At 52.7% G+C, this 21,411-nt stretch overlaps 7 protein-coding genes and 1 non-coding gene across 8 annotated transcripts; 3 read left to right on the forward strand and 5 right to left on the reverse strand.

The window, feature by feature from the left end:
* Positions 1-626: 626 nt before the first annotated feature.
* Positions 627-3,590, forward strand: RHO25_004405 (uncharacterized protein; the record flags this gene model as incomplete). The annotated part of the gene is made up of 1 exon (XM_023595325.2): positions 627-3,590. The coding sequence occupies one exon, from the start codon at positions 627-629 to the stop codon at positions 3,588-3,590; it is 2,964 nt and encodes a 987-aa protein (XP_023457253.2).
* A 332-nt stretch (positions 3,591-3,922) lies between these two features.
* On the reverse strand, positions 3,923-4,040 carry RHO25_004406. The gene has a single exon. It is a non-coding gene; the product is annotated as a tRNA-Met (tRNA).
* A 1,430-nt stretch (positions 4,041-5,470) lies between these two features.
* On the reverse strand, positions 5,471-6,899 carry RHO25_004407 (uncharacterized protein; the record flags this gene model as incomplete). The annotated part of the gene is made up of 2 exons (XM_023595326.2): positions 5,471-6,313; positions 6,369-6,899. The coding sequence occupies 2 exons, from the start codon at positions 6,897-6,899 to the stop codon at positions 5,471-5,473; spliced, it is 1,374 nt and encodes a 457-aa protein (XP_023457252.1).
* A 375-nt stretch (positions 6,900-7,274) lies between these two features.
* RHO25_004408 (uncharacterized protein) lies at positions 7,275-9,461 on the reverse strand (the record flags this gene model as incomplete). Its single annotated transcript, XM_023595327.2, has 1 exon — positions 7,275-9,461. The coding sequence occupies one exon, from the start codon at positions 9,459-9,461 to the stop codon at positions 7,275-7,277; it is 2,187 nt and encodes a 728-aa protein (XP_023457255.1).
* Positions 9,462-9,743: 282 nt separating this feature from the next.
* Positions 9,744-10,763, forward strand: RHO25_004409 (uncharacterized protein; the record flags this gene model as incomplete). The annotated part of the gene is made up of 1 exon (XM_023595328.2): positions 9,744-10,763. One exon carries the CDS (start codon positions 9,744-9,746, stop codon positions 10,761-10,763), a length of 1,020 nt encoding a protein of 339 aa, XP_023457254.1.
* A 557-nt stretch (positions 10,764-11,320) lies between these two features.
* On the forward strand, positions 11,321-14,851 carry RHO25_004410 (uncharacterized protein; the record flags this gene model as incomplete). Its single annotated transcript, XM_023595329.2, has 1 exon — positions 11,321-14,851. One exon carries the CDS (start codon positions 11,321-11,323, stop codon positions 14,849-14,851), a length of 3,531 nt encoding a protein of 1,176 aa, XP_023457249.1.
* Positions 14,852-15,275: 424 nt separating this feature from the next.
* RHO25_004411 (uncharacterized protein) lies at positions 15,276-16,770 on the reverse strand (the record flags this gene model as incomplete). Its single annotated transcript, XM_023595330.2, has 2 exons — positions 15,276-16,332; positions 16,385-16,770. The coding sequence occupies 2 exons, from the start codon at positions 16,768-16,770 to the stop codon at positions 15,276-15,278; spliced, it is 1,443 nt and encodes a 480-aa protein (XP_023457248.1).
* Positions 16,771-18,234: 1,464 nt separating this feature from the next.
* On the reverse strand, positions 18,235-20,163 carry RHO25_004412 (uncharacterized protein; the record flags this gene model as incomplete). The annotated part of the gene is made up of 1 exon (XM_023595331.2): positions 18,235-20,163. One exon carries the CDS (start codon positions 20,161-20,163, stop codon positions 18,235-18,237), a length of 1,929 nt encoding a protein of 642 aa, XP_023457251.2.
* Between the last annotated feature and the right edge of the window lie 1,248 nt (positions 20,164-21,411).

Raw genomic sequence — 21,411 nt, forward strand, 5'->3', positions numbered from 1 at the left:
AATTGAAGACAGCTGCACCTGCTCGTCTATCGTGTTTGCATCAACGCGACGTCTCTCGGGACATAATGTATATAGATGATACCGCGCGATCGATGCATGCCTAACTAATCGCCGGCCATGGCCAGAACATAGATTCCAAGTTCTCAGCGATCTCTGGCGAAGAGCAGGACATTGGCAATGGCAAGTGCGATCAAGAGAAACCCGGGTCGTTGAAATGTGGACGCGGCATCGCGCGCGGCTGCATTGTCATCAAAGCAAGCATGTGCGCTGAAACTGCGGATGGCACTCTCATCATCAATGCTATGTTGATAGATGCTCGTGAAGCATGATGTGAAGCGCGAGACGCGTGGTGACATGTGAAGGGTGGGTCCCTGGCGAAAGCTTAAGGTCGGCAAAATGCCATAGGTGGCATGTGTGGCCATCGAGGACGAGCGTCAGTCTTTTGGACACGTCGAGCACAAAACGCCCCTCACAGCCCTTCTTTCAAGTCGCCGAAGAAACGTCGTCTTCGAACACGCCATCGCTCCGATGCTCTTTTAAATCCCTCTAGCCCGTTGTCACCGACACTTCGTTCTGGACTGGACCTACTCTCCGGAGCACCCATCCACCCACACAAAACTACAGCCATGTTACCATCAGGACGGCGGCGCGCAGGCGCGCTTTCGCCTTTAACGACCTGTCTTGCGTTGCTCCTTCTCTTCACAACCACAGCCAGTGCTGCAGTGTTGGGCATCGATTTCGGCACATTGAACATCAAGGCCGCATTGGTGAAGCCTGGCATTCCGCTTGACATAGTCTTGACGAAAGACTCAAAACGGAAAGAGACGGCGGCATTGGCCTTCAAACCAACACGCGATGAGAAGAACAACATTATCGTCAAAGAGGGTAGCTTCCCTGAACGAGCGTACGGTGGTGATGCTTTGGCTCTACAAGGACGAATGCCTGGCGAGGTCTTCCCAAATTTGAAACAGCTCCTGGGACTTTCTGGCGAAAGAGCAGCAGAAACAGTGGCAACATACAAGCAGCGTTACCCTGCTGTTCAGGCGGAGCATGTGGAATCACTCGGCACCACGGTTTTCAAGAGTGCGGCATTTCCTAGCGAACATCTGCCATACAGCGTGGAGGAATTGGTGGGCATGGAACTGGCAAATATCAAGCGCAATGCAGAGGACATGGCTGGCAAAGGAAGCTCTGTGAACGATGCGGTAATAACAATTCCAAACTTCTACACAGCAGACGAAAAACGAGCCATCGTGCACGCTGCCTACTTTGCCGGCTTCAACGTCCTCGGCCTCATCTCAGATGGCTTGGCTGTTGGTCTCGACTACGCGAAGACGCGAACCTTTCCAGACATATCGAAGGGCGAATCCCCAGAATATCATCTCGTTTATGATATGGGCGCTGGTTCTACGACAGCTAGCGTCCTACGCTTCCAGAGCAAGAATGTCAAGGATGTGGGCAAGTTCAACAAAACGGTTCAAGAGGTCACAGTGCAAGGAGTTGGCTGGGACCGGACACTCGGCGGCGATGCTCTCAACCATGTGATACTCGACGAGTTCGTGGCGAAGCTCTTGGCCAAGTCGGAGGTGCAGAGCCGGGGCACAACGGAGGCTGAGATCAGATCAAATGGTCGCGTCATGGCGCGCTTCTGGAAGGAGGCCGAGAGGGTTCGACAGGTACTCAGTGCGAACTCGGACACGTCTGCAGGATTTGAAGAGATTCTTCCCGATATCGACCTTCGTGTGAAGCTTACGCGCGCGGAGTTTGAGAAGCTCGCAGCTGATCACGCAAGTCGAGTGGCCACGCCTCTGGAAGATGCCCTGGCGATGGCGAAGTTGACTTCCAAGGACCTCAATTCAGTCATCCTTCATGGAGGTGCCATTCGCACTCCTTTTGTTCAGAGCAGACTTGAAGCCGTGATCGATGACAAGGCAAAGCTGAGGAGCAACGTCAATCCTGATGAATCTGCAGTTTTTGGTGCCGCCTTCAAAGCGGCCGGTCTCTCACCAAGCTTCAAGGTCAAGGAAATTCGCGACTCTGAAGCCGCTGGATACGCAACGAGCCTAGTCTACCAAGACGGCGGGAAGGAGAGGAAGCAAGGGTTGTTCCTTCCAAATTCTCCAGCAGGCTCTGGTGCTACAGTCAAACAGGTCACCTTCAAGGACCGCGAAAACTTCTCCTTCGGCTTCACCCAAAAGGTCGACGGAATCGACCGCCCAATCCTCGATGTCAAGGTGGAGAATCTTACGGCCTCTGTCGATCAAATGAAGTCAAAGTTCGGTTGCGAGAAGGATGAGATGATTGTGAGATTCAGCTCCAGGCTCAATCCCAACTTCGGCCTTCCAGACGTCCTCAGTGGAAGCGTGGGCTGTGCGGTGAACGAAACAGCAAAGTCCGGCAGTGTTGGCGATTCAGTGAAAGGTTGGCTTGGTCTAGGCAAGAAGAAAGACCAAGAGCCTCTGAAAGAAGAAGAGGACGACACGCCAGTCGAAGATGTCACCGCCGCCAGCTCTGCATCAAGCTCTTCGACCTCATCTAGCTCATCCTCTTCATCTTCTGCATCTGAGTCCCCTACGCCGAAGATCGAGATTGTCCTGCTGAAGTTCTCCACTGCTCCGCTCGGCAACCCACAGCCCGATGGAGCTCAACTGCAGCGTCTGGGGGAAAGGCTGAAGGACTTCGACGCTTCGGACAGAGCCCGTACTGCTCGCGATGAGGCTCAAAATGTGCTAGAAAGCTTTACCTATTCTGTGCGCGACTTCTTGGAGAATGCCGATTACACTGCCGTCAGCACAAAAGAGCAACGCAGTCAGATCAGCAAGCTCTTGGAATCTACGAAAGAATGGATGGAGACTGGCGAACCTGGAAAGGCGACCACAGAAGTTCTAAAGGAGAAATACAAGGCGCTGAAGGACCTCGTGGACCCCATCAAAATACGCAAGACCGAGACCTCCCAGCGTGCAACTTTAGTCCCAGCGCTTCAGAAGAGCCTGGAAAAGGCCAAGAAATCGATCGCGAAGTACCAGGACAAGATCGAGAAGGCCAAGGCCTCCCTCAGCGCCTCCAGCACGAGTACTTCGACTGCAGCGCCTGCTTCGTCTAGCGATGCGGATGACTTGGAGGAGCCAGATGCCGCGACCACGCCCGAACCCGAACCAAGCAAGGAGCCTTCACCTCTACTGAGCCTTGACTTGACGAGCATCACCGAGAAGTACGACGAGATCTCTGAATGGCTGACTGAGAAGCTGGCCGAGCAGGGTAAACTCAAGCCTTTCGAGGATCCTGTGCTTCTCGTCAAGGACATTGAGAAACGCTCGACTGAGATCACAAACGCCGTGGAAGATCTTGTTCGCAGGGCTTCTGTCAAGCCAACTGTCAAGAAGCCACCAAAACCAAAAGCTTCACCAAAGCCGAAGCCTAGCAAAAAGGCTAAAGGCGACGATGCTGAGCCTGAAGAGCCTGCTCCGGCAGATACACCGAAGGCCGAGGACGGCAAGCCGGTGACAGGAGGTGAAAGCATTGAGGACATGATGGACTGGTTGAACAAGGCCAAGCAGAAAGATGAGGTTCCGCCTCGTGATGAGCTGTAATTGGGTGCATATAGCCTGTAGACATGAATAGATGCATTAAGAATTCCTATGAAGCAAAAGTTTGAGATGCACATGTTCGAAACAAGACATAGGGAACAAGGTATAATGACTGCGCAAAAGACGTGTGCGCAAAGCGAACAACATGCAACAAAAAAAAAGGTTTGATCTTCGATGCAAAAGGAGACAAAAAAAAAGAAAGGCTTGCTGGTGACTTTTCGTCACCTAACATGTTGAGACATCTCGGTCATGGTAAACCACAACCAGTGCGTGTTTTGGAAATGCTCGCACTGCAGATTGATTAGTCAAGTTCGCGGCTTGAGCGCAAATTGATTAGCTTACCTGAGAATCGAACTCAGATTTTAGGATGCCTTCGTAGAAGAGCCTGCTCTGGTGAACAGGTCATACTCTGAGAGTATGAGACCTACGTCCTAACCGTTAGACGATGCAAGCGCTGAAATCCCGAGGGTGTGGCCCTCGAGATCGCCTTGTTGATTGGCTAGAGCAAAGATAATGTTGTATATGAAGGCCACATTTAGGGTGAAGTGAAATTTCAGTCAAAGTGGGGCTTGGTGGGGCTCATCGGCTGCAGCTACTTCTCTAGCAAGACTCTCCTTCCTTTACAGATACGATAATGGCATGAGAGTAGAGAAAGATGGAGAAGCACAGTGATTAGGATCATGAACTGGTATGGATTGAAAGCAGTGATCCCGTCAAATACAGACTGAGCCACAGCATGACACAGGCCTGCAGCGAATCGCCATCGGACACACCATTGATAATGTATAATAACAGCCTGGCGATAGAGCCACATCCAGATCTATATGGCATTTTCACTCATATCTTTACATCAGCGTCAATATTATACTTATTATGCTCGCACGTCACGAGCGCAGTACCATCCTTTTCCCTCTTGAGCACCGCTTTCACCAGAGCTATACGCTTGCCAACATGTACAGTCTGCATCAACAATCCCGTCAACATTGTCATCTATTCAGGACTTGATGAATCGCACTTACCTCACACTCCATCAACAGCATCTCACCTTTCACAGCAGGCCTCAAATAACTGAACGTAATTGCTCTGCACAGACCCAGATTCGGCCAAAAGTCCGGCTTTGAGATAGGCCACAGTGCCCAAGTCGTTGCACACTCAAACATGGCCATGCTCGCCCCTGCGTGTAATGTTCCCATTGGATTGAGGAATTCAGGCTGCGCTCGAAATCGAAAAGTGGCTCTGCAGGTCTTGTCCGAAAGTATCTCTACGTCGGCAATTTCGACAATCTCGAGCCATGGGAGGAGGAAGTGTTTGCCATCTTTATCGTACTATGTATTTGTGTCGGTATGATGCAAAAGTTGAATTGGTTGAGATTGTCGGAGTGGTGCGTTGGTACCTTTGTTAAGTGCTCGGGCGCGAGCAGGGCTTTCGTCATACGCGTTTTGAGGTCTTCGTTCGGAATCTGTGCCATGCTGTTGGTGATAGTCGAAATTGCTAAACTATTCTCGTTCACAATGTGTAATGTACGTGTGAGTTGAATGAAGTATGTGGTGAACCCTGTTGATCACTGGGCTTTGAGTAGAGCCGAGGTACAGGTGAGTGTCCATTCCTTGACAGTATGGATGCTTTACCTCCGTAACACAAGGCTGCATGTCTGGCTATGGTGAAACTCACAATGCCAGCAATCTGATATGCTTCTTGATCTGGCACGGCCAATTGATGATGTCGATCTGAACAGCGCGATAATTGAGCTTGAATTCGTACTCGGAATTTGGGCCTAAGTAGCGTATGGTGTGAATGTGCTGCCTTCAAGCTCGAAGAATATTCGCCCTTGTGTCCTCAGTGGCTCGGGATCGGACAATGCTCGCTGTCTGGGAGCATGATCATCAAAGCTTCGCTGTCGATTTCGCATGCGTATTGTCCCATCCTTCCAGCGTCACATTCAGTGTCGAATCGAGTCTCGCTTGCGACGATCTGTACAGCCTGGGTAAATCAACCTCGTCTGCTCTCTTGTCCTCCAATACCATGGATGCCACGGCCTTCGCAGAGAGAAATATCTGTGGCATCCCGTGTCCAGAGAAACCAGCACAAATGTATTGACCCTTTTTGCCAGGTACCTCTCCCACATGAGGAAACCCATTGCTACTGTAACCCATGATGCCCGACCAACATGCATCAGTATATGCCCCACTGTCTTCCCAGCCGCGGAAGTGGCGTTGCATATAGCCATCAAAGTAGTGTTTGGCAGATTCGATGAGTTTTGAGTCGTCGTAATTGTCGTACCAGGAGTCAAGCTGTTTGAAATAGTCCCTCCTGCCGCCGCCCACAATGATACTCCCATCGCTGCGAGGAATAAGATAATCGTACTCCCCAGGCGCGAGTCTCATGATGTAGCTATTCGTCAGAAGCGGAGCGTCGGGTTTAGTAGACACAATACGACTGCAGATCCCTCGTACACCGATAATCTTTCCCTTGTACTCTGGAAGTAGCGAAGAGGTATAAGCATTGCTCGCGTAGATGACCTTCGCGGCCTGCATCGTGCCTCGTTCGGTCTCGACCGCCCAGCGCCCGGAGCCTCCAGCAGGTTTTACAGACTTGACCGGAGTGTGGGTTTGCAGATTGACGCCTTTGCCAACAGCTTTCTGCAGTAGATGCAGAACCAACTTGTATGGCCAGACATGTGCTGCCGTATAGGTGAAGCATGCCTTTGCTCCTTTGATGCCAGAAATCTGATGAAAATGGTCAGTTCGCACAATCAGCCAAGAGGATAAACCCGTCACCTACACCCTGCGCCGTGCGTGGACCACTGTAGTGGACTTCACTTGCTGTCGATATATTTGCATCGTGAAGCGCATCCAAGCCTTGTTTGAGTTCCCTGTGAGCAGACTCGTACATGCAGACATCTGTCGCTCTTGTTACAACGAAATCGCAGTCAATTGCTTCCTTCTCAACCAGCTTTTGAATCTCTTTCACTTGTCTCGCTTCGAAAGAAGCGACTTCCTCAGCCGCCTCACGCCCATGTGTCTTGAGAGCCCCAGCTGCTCTATAGTAAGGGTCTGGCTTGAGGTGTCCACCGTTGCGGCCAGTGGCACCAGAGCAAGCCTGTCTAGCTTCCAACAACACGATAGACACGGGCTTTTGCGACGTTTCGCTCTTCTCCAATAAATGGTAAGCCAGGCTTGCGCCAGCATATCCGGCGCCAATAATCACAATGTCAGCCTCGGCGGGCAACCGCTCTGTTGTCCTGTGGTCGTCCAAGGCGTGTAAATCAGACCTCCAGAAGGACTGGGTTGCATTAGGGACGGGCACTGCCATTCTGCAGTTTGTGTTTATCCTATCACTTCTTCTTCCAGATGTTCCAATGCGGCGCAGTCGAAATCAAGTCCAAGCATATAGCAAGAATGCAGTGGCGGAGATGCATAGCAGCAGTGGCAGCGCTTGTTGGTGGGCTGCATGGCCCATCGGGCCGGTGTCCCATCCCGGCCTATCGGGCGACACAATATCCACCTAGCTTATCATTGCTCAATCGAGCAGTGCCCTTCTAGTTCGACGAAGGAACGAAGTTATCAAGGCCCAGATTGAAGTGCAATGGAGCCCCGTCTCTGCGGGCAAATGACCCTCTGCCTGCAAGTGCTAAAGATCTTGGCCTTCCAGCGAGATCAATGAGCTATGCCAAGAAGTTGGGACGAGTTATGGCGGCGCCGTTGGTGGTTGCATATCAGCAATACTGAAAGCCTCATCGAAGTGATGCATGCCAAGTTCCCCAAAATCGATAGGGGTGTCGTCGAAAAGTGAAGCGTCGAAAGGATTCCAGTCCAAGTCTCCAAAAGTGTCGTACATATCGACAGCAGCTGCCATGTGCGTGGGCAGAGGATCGAATAGTCCTTCTGTTGGCTCTGGTGTCTCCCCTTGAAAATGTGACGCCCACTTCTTAAAGTTGTTGAGTGTCTCAGTCACCTCCTGAGAGGCGCTCTGCCCTCTCCGTGTATGCAAATGACGAATAGCGGTTTCGAGGGATGCCATCAAGGATGCTTCTGAACGCGTGGAGGCGTTGGCAGTCGACATGTATCGAATTAGATGCATACCGTTCTCCAGAACGCCTAGCACATGTTCCGATGATTCGTGTAAGCACTGTGCAAGAAGCACTAGCACGGCCGCTCGGCATGAACTAAATTCAGTCCAACTCGCCTTTGCCAGCCCAATTGTTCCATGCATGTGCTGTTCGATTGTGATTATTTGCTCGGCGGATCGAACCGCATCGTCAGCCAATTCAGTCCATCGCTGATTGACTTCCGCTTGCCCACTGCGCTCGGGAGTTTTCGTGTTGGTCTTCGCCTTGTTCAACAGGAATGGGCGGCCCACAAATACCAAATTCATGTGCTTGGACAAATGCAGGTGTAAGACGGCTCGAGTTGTTGCAGATTCGAAATCTGGTATTTGAGCTGTGTTCCACCACTCCAGGAATTGTCCTTTCACATGTAGTAGTCGCTCAAAGTATGTATGTCGTAGGCGTGTACTTTTCCTCAGCATGAAAACCAAAAAAGACATATCTCCTAACCAATCTGTTATCTTCGTCATGCTGCTTTCGAATTGTCTGTTCCCGGTAGCTGGCTTCCCTGGTTGCATGACGTCTGCAGGGTGATCCGCGTCAATCTCACTCGAGGAGATGGATGATGGCCGGCCATGAAGAATGCTCACACGCTTTTCCAATCGGTATGTGCTCCACCATAGGCGATTTCTCAGATCCAAAGTGTGTTCGTCAAATTCATTTCCGAGGTATTTGCGGTGCATACCATTCTGTATCGCCATTCTCAACGCAAGTCCGAGGTATGTGTAGGATACACCATGCGCGTCCATGGGCAAGGCGAAGTGAGCCAAGCACAAAAACGCCTGTACGCTGTCTACGCTCGCTATCGCCACAACATCAGGAATAAGATCCGCGGCCATTTGGTAGAAGGAGATTCCAACTGCATCTGCAACAGTCTCGATGCCGTTCTCACTCTGCCCGCTTACAGCTTGAGGCATGTGCGCGAATTGCGTTCCGACTGCCAATACACTTAGCGTACTGCAGAGCCAACATGCGTCGTCCGCGTTGAGAACGATGTTCTGCTGATAGAGCGTGTCGAGCTTCTCGCGGATCCAGCCCTCATCCGCGAAGAATGTATTCGTCTGCGCAAAACGAAAGTAGACCGAACTAAGGAACAGTGCAACTTCCTTTGGAGGCAGACTGTCGAGAACGGTCTTCATTCGTGAGTCCCGGGATTTGAGATGGTGTGCTCTCCAGTAGTCGAGTACTTGGAATTGGTCTTCGGTTTTGCGACCATTCGCGACCTGTAATTGCTGCTCCACATACGATTTCAATCTCATGGAAAAACTCCAGTGAGAGAACTCTCCGGAGTAGTGCGTTGTGTTCGGCGACACATTCTGTACCGTGAATCGCTCTTCATCCAATGCCGGCGCTTCGGGATCGTCTGATGGCTGTCCAGCAGTGTAAGCGCTATTCTCGGATTCTAGTCTGGCCACGATCTTGCTCAAAGCATCGTCTGTGAGCGAGTTATCACCCAAGAAGTGGCGAGCGACATATTCCAGGTGCTGAACACGACGGGCCGAAACCTCTAAGCCCTCACCTTCAGTCTTCTGGCTGGGAGCCGTAGTGCTCTGTGTCACGGACGCAGGTTCGCAGACGCGGTGATACTTTTGGCATCGGTCGCAAGGGATCTTTCCATTACACTTTTCTTTTAATCTTCGACATGAGCCACACGCTACAGCTGCTCGCTGTCGTTGCTGTTCAGGAACCTTGGGCCGCTTTCGCTTCCTGGACGGCTTCGCACCGTTCGGAGGCTCCATGACCGGAACGTCACTGTCGACATGGCCCATCCGCGCGCAGAGAGGGCGTGCACGATACAAGAACGAGTGTTGTTGTTTGGGAGTCGGCCGGGCGAGACCTGTAAAGTAGCACGGGCCAAGCATGGCTTGGCGAGACGAGCCGAAGCTCAATCTGATTCATCCAGGCGTGACTGCCGAGCGACAGTTATCAACAGTTTCTGTTTCGGCTCTACATACAACATGATTGAACTTATCCAACCTGCGTGCTGGTGTCGTAGAGGTGCCTGTGGCCGTAAGACAATGATCCGGTAGCAAGTTGTATCAGTGGACAACATGTCCCAACCCTTCGCTCTACCCAATTCCACACCAGGACACGGAACGATACATCTAGCCTTGTTGGCTCCCGACACACCAAAACTGCGTACAGTCAACTACCAGTACCCTCTGAAGCTGGTCGCTCCTCTACCAGTCAGGACCGACAACGAAGCTGCCACCCTGGTCCATACAGTCTACTTGCTCACTTATGGAGGTGGACTTGTGGCCGGCGATGCTATCGACCTCGGCGTCACTCTGGAGGCTCGTACTCGCCTCACACTCCTCACGCAGGGCAGCACCAAGCTGTTCAAATCACCAAGCCAAGACGTGGTCAGCCGGCAAGCTATGACTGTCACTCTCGCGCCGGGATCAGCCCTGTGCTACCTGCCAGATCCGGTTCAGCCATTTAGAAACAGCAGCTTCGAGCAGCTGCAGAAGTACAACATTATCGTAACTGAGTCTACCGGAAATTCTTCATGCGACGGTAATAAAGGCAGCCTATGCGTCCTGGACTGGGTTTCCAACGGTCGGCCTGCGAACGGCGAAGACTGGTCCTTTTTCCGCTATGGTAGCCGTAACGAAGTACACATCAGTCAACCCAATGGCGTGCACAAGCTGTTGCTACGGGACAATATGGTCCTCAATTCTCAGCATATCAGTGGTAGTATGGCTCACAGGATGGACGGCCTAGCCGTGTATGGAACGCTGATACTGTATGGTGACATGTTCGCTGCTTTGAGCACATTCTTCCTTAGGGAGTTCAAGGCTTTGCCTAGGATTGGCAATCGAAAGTGGGATAGTGGCAGCGATGACGAGGAAAGGTTGATGGATCCTGCGCTTGTGAAGAGACTCAGAAGACAACAGATGGAGGCGAACAGCAAAGTATTGTGGTCTGCTGCTTCCGTCCGTGGTAGCGTCGTGGTGAAATTTGGGGCGCCCACTGTCGAAGCTGGTCGACGCTGGCTATGGACTATGCTGAGCGACGAGGGCAGCGTTGTGGAACAATTTGGGGAGCGAGCACTACTGTGCTTACGATAGGGACCGGGATCGCGCGTCGATCTTGTCATTGAGCTGTTCGCATGCTAAGTTCATGAACGGATTTCCGCCCAAACATACATACATTGCCTTTCGTACATCTTGAAGGACTTTGTATCGCTCCTCGCAATCAGCATGGCATGATAGCCGAAATGGATCCCGGTAATCGCGAATTTGACTCGCGTGATCCATTGTTATCAATATAGTTTGTGCATGTGGGCAGGCATTGAGAGCCTTGGCGTCATTTGTCGCGTCGATGGTTGTTGTGGAGTGACCCTTTGACGCGTGACGCTGACTTTCACACAAGCTCGTTTGCGCCAATCTCGCGCGCGGGACCGACCACCTTTACAAACCGCCCACTCACTCTGCGCGTCACAGGTGCTCGCATCGCAAGCAGTCTTCGCGTGACGTGACGCGAAGCGAAATGTCGCAGCCTTGATACTGCACTACTCGTAACCCGACAGTCGCCGGCACAGTACAAGTCGCACAACGCGACTGCGAAGAAGCAGCCCGATCGCAAAAGCCGCACGCGTCGCGCGAACGCAGACAGAATCTAGACGATGTCGGCCTCGGTGTCACCGGCGCCAGATGCGGGCGATGCTCCCACGAGACGCGCCTCTGGACGCGTGAGAAAACAACCTGACCACTTCACGGTCCCGTCCTCTGCAGCAGCCAAACGCAAACGCGACCAAACCGGTGGAGCCGATGCCAACGATGAAGATGAGGAAATGCTGGACGCTGAAGACGAAGATGACGAGGATGATGATCCAGAGGATGAGCCTGACGAGGAGGAAATGCGCGAAAGAGCCAAAAAGTCGCGCAAAGCGAAGAAGCCAGCAGCAGCGAAGAAACCGCCACAGAAGAAGGCTAAGACTCAGACCAATGGCCTTTCGCTCCCCATACGGAGCACAACACGAGCACCTGCTAGGAAGCGCGCACCAAAGAAGCCGCAGGCGATCGATAACGCAGACGCAGAAGCAGCTGGCGGGATATTTGCCGAGCTCTTTGCACGGGACAAGAGCGTAGATGAAGTTGTCGCAGACTGGCTGGCTGCTTTCAAAGATAATGAGGCTTTGGCCTTGACGGACTTGATCAATTTCCTGCTCAAATCGGCGGGATGCAACATAAAAGTCAACGTGCACGACATCGAGGACCCCGATGGAGCTACTGAGAAGCTACGTGACTTGCAAACAGAGCATCAGGCCACGAATCCCACCGATTACCCATTGATCGGAAAGGGCAAGAGCGGCGTAGCATTTCGTCAAAACATCACGCTGTTCATGCAACAGTTGATCAAATCCATATCCGCTGCGGGGATTTTGATCGCCAATCCGGACCTACTGGAAAACATCAGCGTGTGGTTCTCGACCATGTCATCTGCGTCCGATCGGTCGTTCAGACACACAGCGACCGTCTTTTCGTTAAGCGTAATCACAGCCATGTGTGACATCGCGAAGGAGCTGGCCAAACAGGCGCCGACGTTCCAGAGGCAAGTTGCTGCAGAGCAAAAGAAATCCAGAGTCAACAAAGCGCGGGTGAAGGAGTTCGAAGAAAAGGCCAAGCAAGCCACACTCGACCTGGAGTACATGGAGGCATTGCTGAAGGACTGGTTCGATGCCATATTCATTCATCGTTATCGTGATGTAGACCCAATGATTCGCCGGGAGTGTATTGAAGCAATCGGAGATTGGATCATGGCCCGCCCGGAACACTTCTTTGACGGACATCATCTCCGATACCTGGGCTGGGTCCTCAGTGATTCGCACGCCTCGTGCAGGCACGAAGTCGTCGATCAACTCAAGCGCTTCTATCAAGACACCAATAAACTCGGCGGGCTCAGGACATTTACGGAAAAGTTCCGCCAAAGACTGGTAGAAGTGGGCACTTCTGATGCTGACTTAAACGTGCGAATTTCTGGGATCGAGCTCCTGGGTATGCTGCGGGAGAACGACCTGCTCGAACCAGACGATATCGATGCCATAGGCCGGCTCATCTTTCACGATGAGGCAAAGGTGCGCAAGGCAGTCGCAGGCTTTTTCTCGGAAAATGTCAATGACCTTTTCAATGCTAAAGCGGATGACATTGGTGGCATTGAGAGCCTCAAGGAAAACTTGCCAGAAGTCAGCGAGGAGAATTTCGAGGCCCCGCGGCTGGAGTGGCTGAAGCTCAAGTCTTTAGCAGAGATGCTACAATCTTATGACAACGAGGATCCAGGATCCAGTCAATTCGAGCGGAGCGGCACAGATGGCAGTCTCATGATCAACGTTGCAGGCACCGATTCTCGATTCACTCTGGCCACCAATGCGCTCTATGACAAGATCAACGAGCTGCAGAATTGGCAGGCCCTAGCAGGTTATCTGCTATTCGACCACTCCCTTTCACGGTCTAACGGTGCCGCTGACGATGCCTTATCCCATTTGAAGCATGAGTGCACGTTAAGCGAGAAGGAGGAGCTCATCCTGCTGGAAGTCCTCAATGCCTCAGTGAAACGTACGCTTGGCGATTTGGCGGAGCAGCACAACCATCACACGAAAGGCAAGCTCACAAAGAAGCAAAAGGAAGAGCTGCAGGATGAGCTTGAAGAGGCCGTGCGGCACTTGACAGATATTCTGCCCAGACTTTTGAAGAAGTTCGGCGATGCTCCAGGCACTGCAGCTGCTGTTCTCCGCTTGGAAGGTGTCTTCGCGATTCCTGCTCTGCAAAGCTTGCGGGCCGATCCCACGATCAATGGTGCCCTGCTCGATGATCTTCGAAAGCAGTTCATGTCACACGGCACGGACGAAGTGCTTGGTCCAGCGACAAGTGCCATACTGCACGCCAAATCCTACGGAGACCTCGACGACACCGCGGTGGAGAAATTGTCCGGCCTGTGGGAGGATGTGGTCAGCAATCTTGCAGAGCTGCTGAATGTCGACACACTGACTGTCCGTGGGGCTTCACCACGAGAAGAATTGGTGGCACTCAGCAACAATCTGCTTCGGATTGTGCATCTTGCCACCATTTCGAACCCTATATCACATCTTGAGGATGGCAATCTCGCAGGCAGCAACACCGATCCGGACAAGGCATATAACGGTGCGATCGACTTCATCGTCGATTTGCTACAACGCGCTGTGCACTCCACCGGGCCAGCTCCTGATCCTGAAGAGGCAGCACTCGAGGACAGCATCGCTGCGAGAGCTGCAGAGGCAGCCTTGTTCTATTTTCGATGGAAGCTGTCCGCATTGGCGACAGCCGTCAGGACAGGTGTAGGCTCAGAACTGGATGATCTGGAGCCGTTATGCCTTCGACGAGACACATACGTGACAAATACCATGATGGTACTTGATGGAAGGAAAGCGACAGAACAGGTCTGCTTCTCGATGACTGGCTGTTTACTAGACTTGCACACGTCTGGGGCTGTGTTACGCACGGTGAAGGCGAAACCCGGCATCAGTGAAGACTATACCGTGTTGATTATGGACTTGGACTCTGAACATGAGAAGGCGGTACTGAAGACCTTCGCTGCGCTTGAGAAGGACTTCGCCAAATTGAGCCGCAAGAAACTGGACGACCACTCAAACGAGGACGAAGAGATGGACGTTGATGCAGACCCTGTCGATGACGATCCACTATCTGAATCCGAAGACGAGGATGAGGACCACCAGCTTCAAACATCTCAACAAGCTCGGGATGCCAAGCTCGCGAAGCCTCTCATCGCCGAACAGAAGCTATGCATCCTGACAGGCAAGATTGTACAAGCTGAGGCTGCTGGCGTCCTGGCGGACAAAGCGACACGAAAGCGCGTGGAGCGCAACAAGACCAGACTTGGGCCAAACTTCAAGGAAGTGGTAGCATATTTCGAGAAGCCCAATTTGGAGAAGAAGGCCGGGAAGAGCAGAGCGAAGCCTAAAGCGAAAGCTGCTCCAAACGGGATCGGGAGGAAACCCAAAGCTGATCCAAAGAGTAATGCCATCGTGGCTGAGGACGAAATGGAAGACGAGATTGAGGATGAGGACGAGGTCGATGTCGAGCCACAGGCACTTGAAGAGGATGATCGCGAGACTGCCAATGGTGCCCCAGCAGACGAGGAGAGCGTGGTCGGCGACTGAACAATTCCCGACCTTCTATGATGAGCTCAAATGTCTCGATCCAAAATGCTACAGGCGCTCCAGGTCACGTCCTTCCACAGCGCACTAAAATCGCCAAGCTTGCAAGGATGATAGGGACGGATGAGTTGAAGTGTTCGATGGACTCTCTTCCAGCCTGTAGGCAGGAACGCTCACGTTGCACAAGTGCGCGGCGTGGAGGCCGATCACATCATGGCCCGTCATGTGCGCACTGCAGGCTGCGAGGTAGCGAAGGCTTTGTACAGAACGCCGCAGGGAAGACGGCGCGAGGCACTCGCCCAGGCGATATTACTCTTATCAATTGATGATTGTTTTCAATTCAATGCTTGTAAGCCGCAAGCTGCGTAGTAATGCTAAAAGGGGTATCTCCGCTGATTCCTGACACGTCAATGTCCGTCCCACATTTCTACCAGAACCCATGTACACGCGCTTTCCAATTCTCCACTGCCATCCCCTTCAAATCATCGCCATTCAACATATCAACGCCCTCGCGCATCAGCGTCTCCCAGACCGAGTTGCGCAGGCTTACAGGCCAGTTCGGCGTGTCCCAGTAACGGACATATAGTCCTCTTCGCTTTGCTCCTCTGATCTGTCCTCGAATCTTGTTGAGCTGGGACGCGGACAATTGACCTCCCCAAACAAAGCCTATAGATCTCGCGAACGAAACACTTGCGTACCAGGAGTTGGTAGAATTGAAGTCGTCCGCAGAAGTCACAATGCCAGTTCCAACATTTCCTTGGCCACCTTCAACAAAGCCTGTCTTGCTTTCATCAATTTCTAAGCTGTCGGTATCACGCTCTCGCTCAGGCTCCCACATTCGATCGAGAGGGGCATCGAAGAAGATTTCGCGGCGTTCGGTGTCGCCAACGACCATGTCGAAGGGAGTATTTCCAGTTCCGACCACTGTTACAGCGCGTTTGTGAAATTGCTTTCCATCGTGGTACGAGAGATAGTCCTTCTCACGCAGCGCGGACAACTGCCTTTGTACGTGGGGATATGTCTCACGCCCTTCGGTTTTGAAGTCGACGAGCAGAGTGAGACTCTGATCAGGATCGGCATCGAATACTCCATGTCCGGTAGTATTGCCGAAAGCGTTGTGCGGATTCATCGTGTCGAGCATCTCAACGATCGGGTTGATGTATAAGTTTCGAAATGTTCGATTCTTGGTCAGAGCGGCAGTATTATGACCAACATATAACTCTTCGTCGAAATGCCAGACATCAGCTTCGACGCCAGTGCAACCCCAATGTAGTGCATCGTAGAGTGGGATTTTTCGCCAATAGTCATTGTGTGAGTGACATCGGATGGGAAGCACGTCTCTTGTCGCGTCCGTAGGGTAGTTGGCAAGGCCATCGCCAGGTTTTCCAGCAAGACCCCATTCGGGAAGAAAGATCTCGTCGGTTTCGAGATTCCAGAAAAGGCGCGCGCGGCCTACAATAGCTTGTAGTATGTGAAGAACGCCACTGTAATAGGTGAGTAGGTTTGCAAGCATCGTCATCGCATAGGTCAGCTTACAAGAACATCAATACTGCGACCGAGACCATAACACAAGTCCTTCTGATCGAGCCTGCCAGCGAGCGACGACGTCTGCGTCCTTCCCTCACTGGGCTCGACTTGAGCTTTCCCTCATCCAAGGCATCATTTCGCGGGCCAAGATGATCCTGGTCGTGGTCTCTGCTTCGTCGTCGTTGACGCGAAGTCATGCCCAAGAAAGAAAGAACATGGCCGACAGTGGATCGCCGTTGCGAGCGCTCCGGGAAGTAGTGTTCTGACGACGCCTCATCATCATCATCGAAGTCTCGGTAGTAGACGGGTAAGATGGGTGAAGATGTCAAGCTTTGACTTTCGTCCATGTCCTTGTCCTTGGCGCTGCCGTTACCCAACGCCATTGCGCCTGGCATTTGCTTGCTGGAGCCAATTTTCGATCCCACAATCTGGTTGTCCTGGTTGGAGACGCTGGTCTGAGGTAGTGATCGGTGACTCGGGCGAATTGTTCAAGTGCGATGCTGTTGACGTTCAGGGACTGCCGACCGACTTTACTTTGCTACTGCAAACGAAAATGCTCATGCGCCATTCAATGCGCCTGGAAGCGGAGTGCGGTTATGCTCATAAAATTGTTGAACTGTGAAGGCTGAGGGCTGCTATGGAGGTACGAAGGGAGGTACTGTTCGCAGACACGCAGGCGGCGGGAGCGCTGCATAAGAAGGAGATCGCTCGTCCATCAGTACACCGCACAGGCACATGCCGCCAGATCAAACGATGGAAGCATGTGAGCATACCATAGAGCGCAAAAGAGCCAGCAGGGACATGGCGAACGAAGCACGCTTTCCGCGGCGAGACCTGATTGGCGGCAATGCGAAGAGCGCGTGCGCCACACGTAAAGTCCCGGCCATCGGCCCCAGGGTCTTCAATCTTTGGTCTCTTTTGCCGAAGCTTCTATACGACCAGACTCGCGGCCTGGCGTTGCGGCACGCTGCTGATTGGGAGTGGTAGAGCTAACAACACCAATGGCATGAGTGAAGATGTCTACAATACGAGACCAGAGCTTACGTGGCACACGAGCTCCTACCAGAACAAGGTTAAGTCAGACAAAGTTCGAAAGTCAACCACCTTCGAGTTTAATGGCTCGAGGCTGAGCGTGATGAACCCATCTCGTATGTGCCCTGGAGTGCAAACGGCAGATATGACAAGATCGAACAAGCACGTCAAGGTGCAACAGGCAGCAGCTTCTAAACGACCACGATTAGTGAACGTTTCTTCAGCCATGCTCGAAACGGCGGCCCTGGGAGAGTCTCGAAATGGCGGCCCTAGGAGATTCTCGAAAGGAACACACTGTCATGCTTCGAGTAGGCGGCGTCAAGCTCGATTGCTACTTCTGGACCACCTCGTGCCCTGCACGACGTGCTGCAAGGCCGCGACATTGCTGCTGCTGCTGTGCTGTGCGGTCAAATAATCGCCAAAGCGCATCCTTACCCCCGAAGATACGGAAGACTCGCAGCTGCCTGGCTGGGGCTTGGACAAGCGTTGCAGAAACCTCTCTGAAACGCGACCACCTTTCACCGGTGAGTTTGGATCACAGCCAAGGCCTAAGCCAGCACAATGGTGGAACAACGTTGATGAAGTGGATCGTGGGCAGGCCGAGCTCAATGGCTTGTGGTGTGCAGAATGCGTCCAGGGACTGACAACGCGACCTATCATCGCGTGCTGTTTCTTGCGGTGCCCCTGTCTGTGTTTGTGATTCTTTTCGTGCTGTAAAAGTGAGAATCGCAATGGGAAACCCGTGGAAACGAGATTGAGGTAGCCCGAGGGGCGATGGAGCACCCAACATGTCTGCCTGGGCTCCATGATACCATTCGTATTGGAGCTCACCATTTCTTCCCCTTGGTCTTGTCAAGCACTTCCACCCATCGCTTGTCAACGCCTCTGCGCTCAAGTGCTTTGACTACTGCATCCTTCTGTGGTCCCTGCACCATGACCTCAAGGACTTCCTTCTCGTTCTTCTTTGCGGCGCCAGCGAGAGGTTCAACACTTGTGCTGCCAGCACACGTCTTTCTCAGCTCATCCGCCAAAGGTCTTGGGTTGACGTGGTAGACCTCGAGGCCAGAGACCTTTGTCACGGTCTTGTTGCCACTTCTTGTCTCCAATGTAATGTGTATTTTTGGCGCTGCACCGCTCTTTGCTTTCACACTGGCCGGATCCACCCCTTGGCGGACGATGGTGTGCTGCTGCGCCATCCCGTGCAACACGCGATCGATGAGTGCATCTCGCGGTACGGTGCCCTTGGCTAGCACTTCCTTGTCAAGTGAGCCAGAGCCATCGAAGACGGCGTTGGCCAGGACTGGATTGAGTTTGACCAACCGCTTGTTTGTCTCGGATATGAGGTTCTCCTTTTCGAGATATGCCGTGACAAGCTCACGCACTTCCGGCGGCGTGTACTGTTGCTTCGTACTGGACACTGCATCAAAAATAGGCTGCAGCTTGGCAGCCGGTTTGTAGGAAGAGATTACTTGCAGCTTCTGCCCGATGGAATCATCGCCGACATCGGTTTTTGCTGTCCCTGCTTCTCCTCGGCCAAGTGATGTACCGCTCGCATTCTCCTTCTTTGGCAGTCGGTATGGCTTGAAGTTGACAACAGCCGCATCATCGAAATCAACGTCGATTATTGTCGTCTCATTGCCATCTTTGTCCTTCGATTTCACGATCTTAGCTTTGTCCAAGCTCTTGACAAACTTCTTGATATTCTTCCAAGATGTCTTCTTGATCTGTAGCTGCTGCGCCTCCTCTGGTGTGTACGCCGGTAGAAACGGCTGGACCAAGGTTGACATGATCACAGTCTGCGTTAGCGGGAAGTCGAGGCCGTAATTTTTGGCGTTAGGATTGGAGCTCTTGTAGTGGTTGATACCAAAGAGAAAAGCGTTCCGAAAGGCTTCGTCGATTTCCTTTTGCGACAATTCTTTGGCTTTTACATTCTCGCTGGATTCCTCGCTGTCCGCAGGCACATCGACGGCCCTGGTGTTGGCGCTGCCGTTGGTTGCAGAGTCCCCAAGTGCCACCCCACCTGCTTCATATTGGTCCTCCAGGTCAAGGTCTGCTACTTGTTCCAATAGTCCTCGATTCTGTAAGATTTTGGTCCGTCCCTCGACCTCTTCTGGAGGCTGTTGGCCTGGCTTCCCCAAGTGGCCCCACGACCACAATTCATCTCCGAGAAAGTGCATATTTTCCACTGCTTTTCCTTTCTCGCCTCTTACCTTCTGTAGATCACAGACATCAATGACGCACACTCCTACTGCTACAGGGATGGAGGGCCGTTCAAGCGCTGCTATGGCCACCACGGCACCCTTTCTAGCTCGAGGAGGAAAAGGCGGCCCGCCGAACAGGCCAGGAATCATCAGATCTGCACCACCTTGCAGTTTCTTGATAACGATGTCTGGTGTGTGCAGCAAAGGCACGAGGTCGGGATGACGCCAAAGTGTGTAGACTGAGGGTATCATTTGTCCTTCAACCTGAAACCACAGTATTCTCGACTCTTCTCCATCCTGGCTACCGACGTATAGAGTGCCTGAGGCTTGCTGCGCTTCCGGCCGCTTGAACGTCGTCGACTGTGTGTTCTCGGGGAGAAGAGAGTTCCGTAGAGCACTGTGAGCAGCGGTTGCCTCTGCCTTCTGTTCAGGAGTTTCGTCGTCGACGGCTTTACTGTCCAGGTCGAAGTCCTTGATGATCTGGTCGGCGAGCTTGCGTCGATCAGATGATCGCATAGGAGCCTGTGGCTTGATGATGGGCTTCTTCTTGAACATGACGACGGTAGGGACTGGAGAATGCAATCGAGTGTACGCGCGATGGACGCGAAGTTCGCGAATCTGGAGGGCGAAGCTCGGGATCCTAGCACTGCGATGACGAGGTGGAGGGGTCGTGCCTGTCTGCACGTGGAGGGCCGCGTGCATTCCGCGCGCAATCCAGGAGTTCAGGCATCACCTCTCGGTGCGCCTGCAGCCCACCTCACCTCACCTCGCCTTTGTAATATGTCGACTGAACAGTCGCCTCGGCGTTCACTGACGACGCTCCATCGATTTGTGAGCCCAGCCCAGCTGTGAGAAGTGCATGATCAGACCACAGGCTTGAACGATCGAACCGATGGTCTTGGCAAGTCGCCCCGCCATCCAACTTGTGCAAGCACAATCACAAATCGTGCGCGGCGCCCAGTTTTGTGGCTGTGGTTCGCTGGGCAATCTGCGGACATGTAGGCGGGTAGGGCATGGTATGCGATGCCCGGGCGTGCTGTTGTCTTGGATTTTATCAGCACCTGCCGCACACGTTCGTTTGCTCTACCTGACAGGCACGACGCTGGCTCCCCAAGATCAGAATACTTCACCATGTCCTCACGCTGCTCTCAATCTTCTTCTACGTACACTGGCTTATCGACTAAACAAGAACATCACCTCGACTCCGTAGCATCACATCATTCGAACAAAGACACAATGTCTTCACATGCATTCGCCATCGTTGAACTCCTGGAGAGTGTCCTGATGCACCTCGAAATGAAAGATCTTCTTCGCATTCAGCGCGTCTCGCAGCAATGGCGCACAGTAATCACGACCTCACCAAATTTGCTCAGGAGAATGTTCCTAGGATTCGTTCCTAAAACGGGCAAGCTCTCCCACTCTGTATGCGACAATAACTCCAAGCCGGAATCTGCTTGTCACGCTCCAACTACGGCGAAAGGTGTTCCGGGGCGCCATTTGCTGAATACCACATCGGACGTGCGACCAGCCTTCGACCAACCGCCCCAGCATATCCAGTTCAATCCGGTCTTCCCTTCGGACGGGAGAATCGTGAGACTGCGAACTGCTCAATTTCGCGCGAAGCTGGATTGCAGAGAGTCGTGGTTAGACATGTTCTTCACCCAAGCTCCGTGCACGGAAATGCAAGTTGGTTTATATTTCATTCGCAAGCGCGAGTGGATGTCACGTTTCGGTTTGATTCGGAGATCCGACGAGCCGGTCGTTCTGACAATGACGGTAAGGCGAGATACAGGCGTGCGAGCC

The sequence above is a fragment of the Cercospora beticola genome, chromosome 3 (assembly GCF_033473495.1).
Source record: "Cercospora beticola chromosome 3, complete sequence".
Taxonomy (NCBI): domain Eukaryota; kingdom Fungi; phylum Ascomycota; class Dothideomycetes; order Mycosphaerellales; family Mycosphaerellaceae; genus Cercospora; species Cercospora beticola.